Source organism: Rana temporaria, chromosome 11, assembly GCF_905171775.1.
Source record: "Rana temporaria chromosome 11, aRanTem1.1, whole genome shotgun sequence".
Taxonomy (NCBI): Eukaryota; Metazoa; Chordata; class Amphibia; order Anura; family Ranidae; genus Rana; species Rana temporaria.
The window spans coordinates 29910159-29924264 of record NC_053499.1 but is presented as its reverse complement, the minus strand read 5'-3'; the positions used below and the strand labels follow the sequence as shown (position 1 = coordinate 29924264).

Sequence of the window (14106 nt, the reverse complement as noted above, 5' to 3'; positions counted from 1 at the left end):
TGTGACAACCCTCAGTTCTCAGTGTATGAAGTATTCAACAAATGGCACACATACAAGAAAAAACTAACCTTGATGGAAACATCTGTAGGCATGTCTATCGGACAATTTTCCCACAGACATGTTGGGGCAGCACAGAGCAAAGGTGCATCTTAGGCCCCTTTCACATTGAGGAGTTTTTCAGGCGGTACAGCGCTAAAAATAGCGCCGCTATCCCGCCTGAAAAACTTCTTCACTGCAGACTCAATGTGAAAGCCCGAGGGCTTTCACACTGAGGCTATGCGCTGGCGGGAGACAAAAAAAAATCTCCTGTCAGCAGCATCTTTGGAGCGGTGAGAGGAGCGGCGTGTATACCGCTCCTTCCCATTGAAAACAATGGGAAACCGCAGCAATACCGTATAGAGGCAGATTGCGGTCGGTATTAACCCTTTATCGGCCGCTAGCAGGGGTTAATGCCGCACCGCTAGCGGCTGATTCCCACGGCAATCCCGGCGGTATAGCGCCGCTATTTTAGCGGTGTTATACCGCCACCGCGGCTCCCGCCCCAGTCTGAAAGGGGCCTTAGTCTAATCAGTACGGATTGTATAAAATCTGCAGACTACATCCCTCTCCCCAAAAGAACAAATACTCAAAAGGGGTCTGCAAGAGAAGCGATTTGTTGTTCCCATAGACAAAGGAGTCATCTCCTGCCTACAACTACACAAGTTGGCTACATACATAACAGCAGAAACGCAAGCCATTCTCTCAACTCCATAGCCAACCCAAGCATCTGCTCTTATGCACAAAACTCTGCAAACATCTCCACTGTACTCTACCAGCACATTGCACCCATACATTCAAATGTCACCTGAGCTCTTTTTCCTGCAATCTGGAAATACAACATATAGAGGAAACAGGATTGCAATACTTGATTGCTCTACAAACTCAGACAAGTGGATGACTTGCAGATCTCTTGAAAATCTTATTGTCGGGGAACAATCATGCACTTTTGTACATGGCCAGTTTTAGGCGTTCCACACACAGCTGTGAAATTTCTAAGATACAAGCTGGAATGACAGATGTGTAGCATTTTGGGGGAAGAAAAAAAGGCGGGGGGGGGGGGAGGATATCCTGTTCCTTTAAAGCATGTACAGCAGCATGGTGCTTGTGCTTTGTAATTTGGCTCCCTGCATCACCTAAAATAGCCGGCTGATCCTTCCCTCCCCCCTGTAAACTGACCACGGTTTATCATGGCTGCTGAGCCTTGACACCGTGGTCAGTTTACGTGCATCCACAACATTCGCCTCCTCAGCTGATCGCTGGTACAATGCTGTACAGGCTCCTGCAACAGAAAATAAAAGCACATTTTTTTTTTTTTTTTTGCAGGTAAAAACAAAGGTGAACTTGTCCTTTCATTTACATGATGGTTTTATGGGGCTCCAGAAGGATAGCTTTCACTTAACCCATAGTATGCCTGCACATTTATCAAAGTGGGTAATTTCCTGGATTTTAGCTTTAAAACCTATATGAAATGTGGCGTGGTTGTACACAACCCAACAGATTTCTTTTAGACACCCCCCCATATGTAAAGACACTGTTCACTTTATTAAGTGTACAAATAACCCATACAATAAATGAACTCCTTTAAAGGAAAGCTATGAATGAAGAGTGGTGTGACATTTCACAAACAAGGACATTATCTATTCATATCTGTACTGTCAGAGCGCAGTTAACACATCTGCAGATCGCTTCCCTTTTCACCTATTCTGATGCAGTAAACTCATCTTATTGCAGCAGAAGCCAAATTTGGCATCCTTTCATATAAAAGGCAGGAATAACAGTTCCCATCAGTACCCCATTCTATTTAGTATCTTTTGTTTGAATCGTTTTTTTAATGTTTAGCGCGAGCCAACAAACTTTCTTTAAATTTTGAATAGAGTGGAGAGGGATTAGAACACTTATCAGTTTTTATTGCCGTGTCCCCATTTAGAAAATTCATAATTTCTATTTGTCCTGTTTACCATCATCATTGAAAGTAAAAGAAAAACCCAAATTTTGCATTGTCCCCCCACCCCCCCAAAAAAAAAAAAAGTAATAGAGGGGAAATGTACCAATATGGCTACTAGTTTCGGTGACCTGGGGGTCCCCAAGGAATTCCACTCACTTCCCGTTTGGCTATGGGACAGGAAGAGAAGGTAAATCTCCCCAATGGGATACAGATGGTGAAAAAAAATATCCGACAGGAGATATAACCCTCCTGTACTCTATCCAAAATAAAATAAAAATGTTTATAGTTCTACTTTCATACCCATCTAATAAATTGTGCTAAACACTTTATATTCAATACAGTTAATCATCAACAGCTACCTTGAGTACAGGCTGTATGTGTGTTTAGCTGTGCAACACAAACCTTTTAAATATAATTTATGCAACCGTGGAGGTGGTAAATAAACTGCTGGAATGAAAGCTGCAGGAGGAAATGTTGGTTATATCGCATGCAAACAAACAGCATAATGCTAAAAAGAAATACATGGTATTATAGACTACCCACATGAAAACATTACATAATATTTTATTACAAAAACACAACTACTTTTCCAGGATACCATTCAAAATATTTTTGCAATGTATTAGGTGGAAATTTGATTAGACCTAATAATAAATGACACAGGAGGCAATAAATTGACACGACAAATAAATAAAAGTCTAAAGCACTCCATACAATTAAAACGCTTTAATGTTGTTGCAGTATCACTATGCAACAATCATCAGTGTAGTAACACTCGTGCAATGTCAGCAGCTAATACTTTAAACCTGATTTACAAGGAAAGAAGAGTTATTGAACTTAATGTGTTCTACGTGTGTTGTCCCTTCTTAATACCATATATTCAATGCAATGTAGTGTTTGCAAACCCACAAATATATATATATATAAAAAATAAAAAAAAATATTAACCTCAGCTTCAATGTAAAGTTTCCAGAATCTGCCAGAACTTGGGAACTGGGCCACTAGGCGCTCATAAGTCTTCCGGGCTTTGTCTATAGGCTGATTCTAGAATTTGAATAAACAGCATTTACAGAATTATAGATGTATACAGACCAAAAGAAATGTTATGCCATTATTGGGACAGAGAGAATGTAATGTAATCCTATGTCACTAAACCTGTGCCTCTCGAATGAGAATGCTCCAAGCGTCGAGGTCATATGGGTTATCTTCCAACTTCTTCTCTGCCTTCTTAACCTTTTCCGGAACGTATTCTGCAGCCTTTACAAAAAAATAAAAAAAGGGAGAAAGAAAAAGTTTAAATTGGCTCTAAAAAAATGTTGTGCCCATTTGATATGCAAGTAAACAAAGCAAAACTACAGTCAAGGATCAGAATGCAAAGTTACATTTATGCCGATAAACAAATCGCTTAAATTATCTGCAAATGCCTAACCGCTTGCCAACCGACGCATCCAGATATACATCTGCAGCATGGCACGGGCAGACAAAAAGACGTGTATATATATATATATATATATATATATATATATATATATATATGTCTCCTTTAAGGAGCGGCATTGTGGACGCGCGCCTGCCGCGAGCCCAACCGTGGTTCCCACGGACTCGATATCTGCGGAGATACCCGTGATCATCTCACGGTGAAGAAGAACGGGGAAATGCTGATGTAAACAAGCATTTTCCAAGTCTTCCTAGTGACAGGACAGTGTACAAAGATGCCTGTAATCAGAAGCTGTAATCACTGTCGTGTCACACATAGCCTATCCCCCCCCTATAATTAGAACGAAGCACTCCCTAGGGCACACTTAACCCCTACAGCTCCACCTAGTGGTTAACCCCTTCACTGCCAGTGTCATTTTCCACAGTAATCAGTGCATTTTTATAGCACTGATCGCTGTAAAAATGACAAGGGCCCCAAAAATGTGTCAAAAGTGTCCGATGTGTCTGCCATAAAGTCGCAGTCACGATAAAAAAAAAAAAAAAGAATAAAAATGCCACAATTCTATCCCCCATTTTGTATAGACGCTATAACTTTTGCACAAACCAATCAATAAACGCTTATTGTTTTTTTTTTACAAAAATATGTAGAAGAATACGTATCGGCCTAAACTGAGGGGGGGGGGGGAAGTTTAATATATTATTTTGGGGATATTATAGCAAAAAGTAAAAAAATATTGAATTTTTTTAACATTGCGGCTCTATTTTTGTTTATAGCGCAAAAAAAAAAAAAAAAAAGGGAGGAAGAGGTGATCAAATACCACCAAAAGAAAGCTGTATTTGTGGAGGGGGGGGGGGGCACAAAAAAAATACGTAAATTTTAATTGGGAGCCACTTGGCAAGACCGGGCAATTGTCAGTTAAAGCGACGCAGTGCCAAATCGCAAAAAGTGGCCTGGTCTTTGGCCAGCACAATGGTCCGGGGCCTAAAGTGGAACTCCCACTGATCGGTACTCTCCCCCCTCCGGTGTCACATTTGACACCTTTCAAGGGGGAGGGGGGTGCAGATACCTGTCTAAAGACAGGTATTTGCACCCACTTCTGGCCACACAGTCTGGGGGTAGACTGCGGGCAGGATGTCACCTCCCGTCCCCCCCGTTGTGTTCTGGGAACACTCGGCTCCCAGAGCACAGCGGAAACCAATCAGCAGGCGCAGCACGACTCGCGCATGCGCCGTAGGGAACCGGGCAGTGAGGGGCAGCAGAGTGACGAGCAATCGCTCGTCCTCTGTTGCGGACGGCGCTGGACTCCAGGACAGGCAAGTGTGCCGATAAATTTTTTTTCTTTTTTTTTTAATTGGGCTATTATAGCAACAAGTAAAAAATATTGTATTTTTTTTTTCAAAATTGTCGCACTTTTTTGTTTATAGCGCAAAAAATAAAAACCGCACAGGCGATCAAATACCACCGAAAGAAAGCTTTACTTGTGGGGAAAAAAGGACGTCAATTTTGTTTGGGAGCCAATTGTCAGTTAAAGCGACGCAGTGCCGGAAGCTGAAATTTCACCTGGGCAGGAGGGGGGTATATGTGCCCACTGCATAGTAAGCAAGTGGTTAAAAAAAACATTTTTTTTTTTTATATTAATTCAACAGAATTTTTTTTTTATGAATTACCAAAGCACGCACGTAAAACCAATTTGTATTAAAAGCATGCAGTAAACGCCTAATAGTTAATTGCAGATACTAACAGATGCCTGAAGGTACCTTCTGCTATGGTGAGCACACCCTATGGGTTGCTTTAATCAGAAAGAGTACTTACTGAGCATAAGTTGATACTTGCGCAAAACAGCACCTTTGGTTTTAGGTCTCTCTGGTATGCAAGGCACAATTGAAAGCATATGTAGGCCCCTGATATTAACTGTGGTCTTATTTTTTTAAATTCAATTTTTTTTAATATATATATATATATATATATATTTTTTTTTTTTATTAAAAAGAAAGAAAGTGCACTTGTAAACACCAAATCTCAAAAAAGGCTCGGTCCTCAAGTGGTTAAAAGTGAGCAGCTACACACAAATGGCTGTAACTTCGCTTTAACCCTTGCAATGCAGGAGGGCTCAATACACAGGTGTTTTTTTTTTTTTTTGTCCAATTCCTGGAATTGGGCTTTAAAATGCAAATAAAGCAGCAAAATATAAAATACTGCATCAAGTGGCTGTATTAAAATGTTTACCATAGAACCAAGGAGATTAAAACTTGAAAAAAATAAATAAAAAAAAAAAAGATGGCCGTATAGAAAAATTACCGACCCTAAAAAAAACATAGGAAGAAGCAAATTACCCACATTATAAACAGGAAAGTTGTTTGCTATAATTAACTTTATTGTATTTTATCAACAAGCCATTTTCTAGTCCTCCTCCTGGGAGGATAATAAACACCACATTCTTCCCCAGTGGCTCCTTCATTGGAGAAGCTGTGATCGTTTCAGAAAACGTGAGAAAATTCATAACAGCACAATAGCTAAAAAGACAACTGAAATTTGCACTTCCCAACTAACACATTTATGGGTGTATAATCACATTTCACAAAGTAGACAACAGTTCGGCCCACAACATGAAATTTGATTTCCCACCATGCATTGGTCACGTACATCATAAATAAATAAGTTTACATAATATGGATACATTTTAACAAAATGTCATCACCATATATTAGAAGCAATTGCATTTCCTGACCACATTGACAAACAAAACAAATCTTTTTTTAATAAAAATTATTTGGGATTTATAAAAAAAAACATTATTGACCACATAATATGTTATACCCAATGCTGCTCATATACAAAATCATACCACTGAAATAAACAATCTCACCATTCAGATATAAACAATTGGTTTTCAATAACAGTATTAGTTCTGGCATAAGATTTTGCGCAATAATAGAATAGATTTTGCGGGGGAAGCCGAGTGGTAGCTCGGTGTCGCGGGCGACATGGACAGGTAAGTGTCCATTTTTTTTAAATCAGCAGCTGCAGTATTTGTAGCTGCTGGCTTAAAAAAAAAAAAAAAAATTCCTGTGAACCTCCGCTTTAAGACCGCCCTTTCTCAGCTATTTGTAACGTGTGGGAACCCTTGGAATGACTTGCCAGGATCAGGGAACCCCTCTACTAATAAAGCCAGGTACACACTAGAAGTTTTGTTTCATTCAACCCAGTGGGCTGAAAAAATAAATAAATAAACCTGAGAGATCACCTTACCAAGCTGTACAAGCCATGTTAAGTGTGGTGAATTCCCCCCCTGTGCCTTTGTGTTCTGAAAGGAGGATAGCCCCCCTGCCAGAACACAGTGATGAGCACCCGCAGCAATTGTCTGATCGGATGCTGGGTTTTCCATTATGACCGTTCTACAAAAACAAGACCAGCTTCTGTAGAGCAGACACAGGGTGGAAAGTCAAAACCCCTGTGTGTACAACTATTATATGTACAGCTCACAGTACATAAGCGTGATGGCCACTGAGAAGAACATTCCTTCTAACATGTTTTGTCACTGGAAACAGCCCCCCCCTTACAGATGGGGAAAAAGATCAAAAGGAACTCCTGCAAACCTCTGTAAGAACCCAAGGATTCCATGAAAGCTTGGCCAAGGAAGGCTGTTTGGTCCAGGACAGCCATGGAGGGGATTGGAAAAGGGTCCTTGTGCATGTTTGGGTTCAGTTCAGGTGCGAATTCAGACCTAAAAATGAATCTGAACAATTGAACAGACACGCACTGGACCCCACGGTCGCACATATGTGAACAGGTGAACTCACACCTACGCATTTTGTAACTAGAAACTAAAAGCACTCAACAATCCAAATTCCATTGCTTTCGAATGCCCCTGTTCACATCTGAGCATTCTGTTTGGAGCTGGACCCCCGCCACTCAAAAAAACATGAGCTACTTTACAGGCAAACATTTTCATTTTTCAGCAAAAAGACATCAATGGGAACTAAAAATGCTCAATTTGAGTTGTTCCCTGTGCGCACCACTGGGGGCGCGCAGCGGGGAAAACAACGTGCCCGGCGCATCGTTCGGGAGCCGATGCGAGTGCCTGGCGGCCACGATGTCCGCCAGACACCCGCGATCGTCGGTGACACAGCAGGACGTGGAGCTCTGTGTGTAAACACAGAGCTCCACATCCTGTGAGGGAGAGAGGAGACCGATCTGTGTCCCTTTACATAGGGACACAGCATCGGTCACCTCCCCCAGTCAGTCCCCTCCCCCCACACAATAAGAACACAATGAGGGAATACATTTAACCCCTTCCTCACCCCCTAGTGTTAACCCCTTCACTGCCAGTCACATTTATACAGTAATTAGTGCATTTTTATAGCACTGATTGCTGTATAAATGTTAATGGTCCCAAAATTGTGTCAAAAGTGTCCGATACGTCCGCCGCAATATCGCAGCCCTGACAAAAAAAATCATAAATCTATCCCCCATTTTGTAGGCGCTATAACTTTTGCGCAAACCAGTCGCTTATTGCGATTTTTTTTTTAGAAAAATACGTCGAAAAATACGTATCGGCCTTAACTGAGAAAAAAAAAAGTTTTTTTAAAAAAAAATTGGGATATTTATTATAGCAACAAGTAAAAAAAATATAAATATATTTTTAAATTGGTCGCTCTTTTTTTGTTTATAGCGCAAAAAATAGAAACCGCAGAGGTGATCAAATACCACCAAAATAAAGCTCTATTTGTGGGGAAAAAAAGGACGCAAATTTTGTTTGGGAGCCACGTCGCACGACCGCGCAAATGTCAGTTAAAGCGACGCAGTACCGGAAGCTGAAATTTCGCCTGGGCACGAAGGGGGTTTATGTGCCCAGTAAACAAGTGGTTAAAGTGGTTATAAACCCTTTACAACCACTTTAACCTACAGGTAAACCTAGATTAAGGCTTACCTGTAGGTGCTTGAAATATCTCCCAGACCTGCACGGTCTACGAGATATTTGCAAATCGCCATACAGCGATTTGTTCTGCGCATGCGCCAGAGTAAGGAAGGGCACGCCGTGCCCTTTCTAATTCGCGTCATGCCGTGAGTAGAGGCTCCCACGCGTATGCGCGGGAGTGACATCATGCGACTCCAGCCACGGAAGGAAGAGGGGTGAAGAATGGCTGCTCGCTACTCGCGAGAAAGACGGGGACATCGCGTGCTTCTCCTGCAGGTAAGTGTCACATAATGGGCTACTATGCGATGCATAGTAGCCCATTATGCTTTACCTTTGCAGGGAAACAAAGAGGAAGTAACACCCATCAGGGTTACTTCCTCTTTACCGCTCTGCTCAGGTATGAAATCATCCTAATATTTACATTCATGAATCTCATTCCACACCTCCTGCTGTGTTGTCAAGAGGCCGAGTGCTAAACAGAGCAGAACACAACTTTCATGTTTGTATAGAGAAGGATTAGAACCTCTGTCATCTTTATACTTCTATGCAGGAGTCTGGCCTTCCCCTCCTGTAGTGTAAATTCATGCACAATATTCTGTACATTACAAGAAGTACATTTCCTCTCTTTGGAATGGACGGCCAAACGCAACTATAAACAAAAAGGTACAGAAAACATTTCTGTAACCCTGCACACTACTATGCAATGTAGAGTCATGTTGTGGTGTGGATAATGAATGGCACCAGCAGCGCACTAATCTCTGCACCACCACAGCATTGTGACCCCTTACTACCCCAGTGACTATTGTGTCACCAAACAGGGAGAGAGGAAAACCGACACAACAACACAATTAAGAATACTTTTGTTTTCAGTAGAGTAAGGAAGGCTAAACCACCCCCAGCCCCCCCCCCACAATCTTTTAATTTCTGGATCCATGACCCAGATTGAGGTAAGTGAAGGAGGACTGCACTAAGGTAAAGGAAGCTATTTAGGGGGGGAAATTGTACCTTTACAACCCCTTTAAGGCTGTCCAATTCCAAGAGAAAAAAAGTACTACATACTACTTGCTGCTGTTATTTTCACTGTCCAAAGACATTTTGTTAATGGGATACCCATGTTTATTTTCATGGAAACTGCAACTTACACCATGTATACTATTCGACTTCATGCAAAAAAAACACATATATACAAACTTATTTTGCATAAAACACTTTACAACATATATCATATATATTACTTCTATGTATCAAAGTGCTTATATGCCAAAAAAACAAAATGTCTGTTCACCTCAATCTCATCAAATAACATCCTCCCAAGGTGTACTCCAGTGTCTTCAATCCTCCATCACATGCATTAGTGCTCAGAGTCTCCCACCACCTTTCACAAGTGGATCTATTGTATATAAATTTATGTCACATGCGCCTTCCCCTTTAAAGGGGTGTATTGCCAGTACTGTATCTGAGACCTTCCTACCGGGAAAACCTTCAGAAATCCCTGGATAAGTAAATCTCTCGGCTGGGTCCTGGATACTCCCCTCAAGAGTCTATGAGCAGCTTTAGGTAAGACAGCGGTGATACCCATGGACTGCCCCACTGCACAGGAGGGAAAGAGGGGGGGGGGGGGACGAGGGGCTAACGAAGAGACAAGAGGTGAGGATCCAGCAGAGAGAACTTGGTATTGTAGTACCTAATACCCAGGGAGCGCTGAAGGGGATTCCTGGAAGAAAGATTGATACCTGGGAATAGACTGTTTACATGTAACAATCAGTTTTTGCTAGGTCCTAAATAATAAGTTTGCTGACTTTTGCGAATGTTTATTTTTTTATGTCACATGGCATTTGTGCAGCGGTTTTCAATTTGTGTGTGAAAAACTCACTTTTGAATCTTTCTTTTGAAAAATATTAAAGATGCTACAGCAAGTAAATGGATACCAAACATGCTGCGCAGCGATAAATTATGTCAATTTTATTATCCATAGGCGACGCTTTAAAAGCCTTTACAGGTTACCAATTTAGGATTTACAGAAGAGGTCTGGTGCTAGAATTGCTGCCCATGATAAGACGTTTGCAGCGATACCTCACACACGTGGGACGATTGCCGTTTCCCAGGACCGCCGCACACGTTTGCCTTTGCGTGCGAGCACAGGAGACACTTTAGATTTTTTAATTAATTTCTGTTACACTGTTTCTTTATTTCTTTGTTTTAAGTTTTTAGCACTTTATTTGCTTTCAGAAGGAATGTAAACATCTTTGTGATAGCAATAGGTACTCTTTACAGAGCGATCTGGGGCCCATTCTGTACCTAAAAGCATTCAAAACACCAAGAACGTTTTTGAATGCTTTCCATTTCCTTTTATTTTTTAACCACTTCGTGCCGGGTGGACGTCCTTGACTTTGAGCCGGGATATCTGAATGATGCCTGCAGCTACAGGCATCATTCAGATATCATCTGTGCACCGAGAGAATGGTCATAGCGGCAGTTCCACCGCTTGATCGTTCTTACGAGTGGCGAGCGAAGACACCCCCCACGCATTCCGGTGCTTCTACCGACTCATCGCTGCGATCGGTGAGTCGGAGAACAGATCCGCCAGCACCAGATGCCTACCATAGAGATTTCCACTGGACCAGATGGTCGCCAGAGTCTATGCTCGTCGGAGGCCGTGCGCGATGTTATGATGTCACGCCCAGCCTCTGCATTCAAAAAATGCTGCCGCTTCGGCTAGGAATCGGTAATCTTTTTATTATTATTATTATTATTATTTTAGGCTTCCCAGCCTAGAGGTGAGATGTGGGGTCTTATTAACCCCATATCTCACTGTAAAGAGGACCTGTCATGCTTATTCCTATTACATGGGATGATTACATTCCTTGTTATAGGAATAAAAGTGATCAATTTTTTTTTCTTTAAGTATCAAAGTAAAAAGTTTAAATGAAAATGAAAAAAAAAAAAAAGTTTTTATAGTGCCCCAGTCCCTGTGTGCTCGCACGCAGAAGTGAATGCATACGCAAGTCCTGCCCACACATGAAAACGGTGTTCAGACCACACATGTGAGGCATCGCCGCGATCATTAGAGCAATAGCAATAATTCTAGACCTCCTTTGTAGCTCAAAACATGTAACCAGTAAAAAAAAATGTAAAGCAGATGAGGATTTTGAAGTACGGAAGTTTGGTGCCATTCCACGAGCGTGTGAAGTTTTGAAGGGTGACATGTTAGGTATCCATTTACTCGGCGTAACTTCATCTTTCACATTATGCAAAAAAATTGGGCTAACTTTAATGTGTTGTTATTTTTTAATTCATGAAACCGTTTATAAAAAATAAAAAAAAGAAGAAGTGTTTGAAAAATTATTGAGCAAATACTGTGCGAGATAAAAAGTTGCAATGACCGTCATTTAATTCCCTAGGGTGTCTGCTAAAAAAAAAACATATGGTGTTTGGGGGTTCAGAGCAATTTTCTAGCAAAAATATTATGATTTTTTCATGTAGAAGTGCCAGAATAGGCCCGGTAAGGAAGTGGTTAAAAAGTGCCGATTGTTTCAGAGTAAACCAGGAAGTGACATTATTGCTTCCAGGTTACTATTACAAACAGCCGATCCTGGATTTGTTTTTGCTGTCCGGCCAGGTGGCGGACACATTGGCTGGTCGCCTGGGTTACCCAGTAACACGGGGGAGAGCCTGAGCAAGCCGTGGAAGGTGGTGGTAGAGTGGTCCTCTTCTGCTGCTTGCGATAGCAATCAAGTGGCTGGTCAACTGCTCTGATTGCTATTACAAGAGAGCTGACCACCAGCTCTAAAAAAACAGTACAACCACCAAAAGTGGAACGAAGCACAGGCATGTCGCTGGACAGGAAGTGGTTAAAGGGCAAGGTGCACGTGACCTATTTTTAATGCAATAGATCCACATTGTGAAAGGTGTGGGGGGGGGGGGGGGGTCTGAGCACTAATGCATGTGATGGAGCATTGAAGACACCCGAGTACAGCTTGGGAGGAAGTTATTCAATGAGATTGAGGTGAATGGATATTTGTTGACATAAACACAATGTTTCATGTTTTTTTTTTTTTTAAGGCAAAAAAGCACATATTAATTGCCACAGTAATATATAAACACACACAGTATAGTATATTTTATTATATGTTGATAAATGATTTATGCAAAATAGGTTTGCTTATATTTTTTAACAAGGAGTATGAATAGTATATACATGCACACAGATGTTTGGTGATAAAGACAAAATATGTTGTTGCTTGACACTTTTATCTATGATTTATTGGGCAGCTGCATAGACCACAGTTGTAGTGTGATGAGGGTCACACAGAAAAAATGTCATTTATTCACCTCATTAAACAGGAAGTGCAATATACTGAGGGATCACCAGGTGTAATAAAGAACGGAAAAAAAAACAGCCATGAAATCTGACGACTGGTACTCTGCATTATATTACCGTACATTTGGTTTTTGGGATTAGCTTCAACGCTCGGTTCACATACCGTATATTTGAATCGCATTTGTTTTAAACCACATCCGATTCCCATAACAAGTGAACCAGACTGGCTTCCAATGGAGCCAGCAAACACATACGCGTGTGCATTTTTAAGTCTGCTTCAGGTGCGATTTCCGTGTCAAATATGCCCCTGAATGGAAAGCGCACTGTACTCTGCATGAAAGCCAGACCCGTATCTATGTGAACCCAGCCTAAACAAACACAGGCCGTCAACTTTAAGCAGGCCTAAAGCCCGTTCCCCGATACAGAAGAACGCACAGCAGTGAATTTTTTCTCCTTCAGGCTAGGTTCACACTGCTGCGAATTCAAAATCGCGGTAAAATTGCGATTTTACCGCGATTTTAGAGACATCTGTGCAGTGTTCAATGTAAATCGGGGCCCCAAATCGCAAAAAGTAGTACAGGAACTACTTTTTGAAATCGGTGCAGCGCCGCAGATGCGCCGTCGCACTGATTAGGACAGTGCCATTGCCGACAAATGCAGCCGATTTGAGATGCGATTTGACATGTGAAATCGCATCTCAAATCGTACCCAGTGTGAACCTCGGCTAATACCCACAAAATTTGGTCCAACTATTTTTTGCAGCTTCTTACAATGCAAACTAAAAAAGTTGGAGTAAAATGAACACCAGCATTGGCGTCAGAAGACATAACAACTGCACAGCACTGGCGTCAGCAGACGCAAAAATAAGCTCCAGCATTGGTTTCAGTGGACGCAACAACAAGCCTCAGCATTGATATCAACGGACACAATATTAAGCTCTTAAACTCCCCACCCCACTGGCGATCACTGCCAATGAAATGTAACCCCCCCCCCCCCCCACATTAGTGCTAGGTGGCAGTAAAAGTTAACCTCCATCAGAAGACATAGAAGTGTCGTTAAAAACGAAACTCCACCCACAAGGAGAATCGCCACGTGTTTGCACACCCCCTTACAATGCCACATGTGGCCCTATGAGGGGACCCACCCCCACTCCTGGCTCAGATCGCTGAGGTGGATTGTGCCAAAAGCTTTACTGGCCATGGCAGGAAGTCTGGGTTCACACTTGTGTGATCAGACACCATGTGATTCGCATTCCTGCGCACATCACATGCAATGTCTGCGTGATGCGTTTTCCACCATACATTTTCGCATCACAGCCACACCAAGATTGTGCCGGACCCTTTATTTTTCCTGCACCCGAATCGCATAGGTGTGGGGTGGCAATCGCACTGCATTTTTAGGTCTGTTTTGGAGTGCCGTTAAGATAACATTGACACCCGCAGCCG

General features: G+C 41.9%; 1 protein-coding gene across 2 annotated transcripts in view; it reads right to left on the bottom strand.

The window, feature by feature from the left end:
• The window catches only part of CSTF3 (cleavage stimulation factor subunit 3), a 79518-nt gene that overhangs the window by 62283 nt on the left and 3129 nt on the right, over positions 1-14106 (bottom strand). For both annotated transcript variants that reach the window (XM_040328294.1, XM_040328295.1), the window contains exons 2-3: positions 3140-3241; positions 2933-3028 (exon numbers count right to left, since the gene is read on the bottom strand). In XM_040328294.1, the coding sequence (XP_040184228.1) occupies positions 2933-3028; positions 3140-3241 (198 nt within the window). The remainder of the gene's footprint in view (positions 1-2932; positions 3029-3139; positions 3242-14106) is intronic.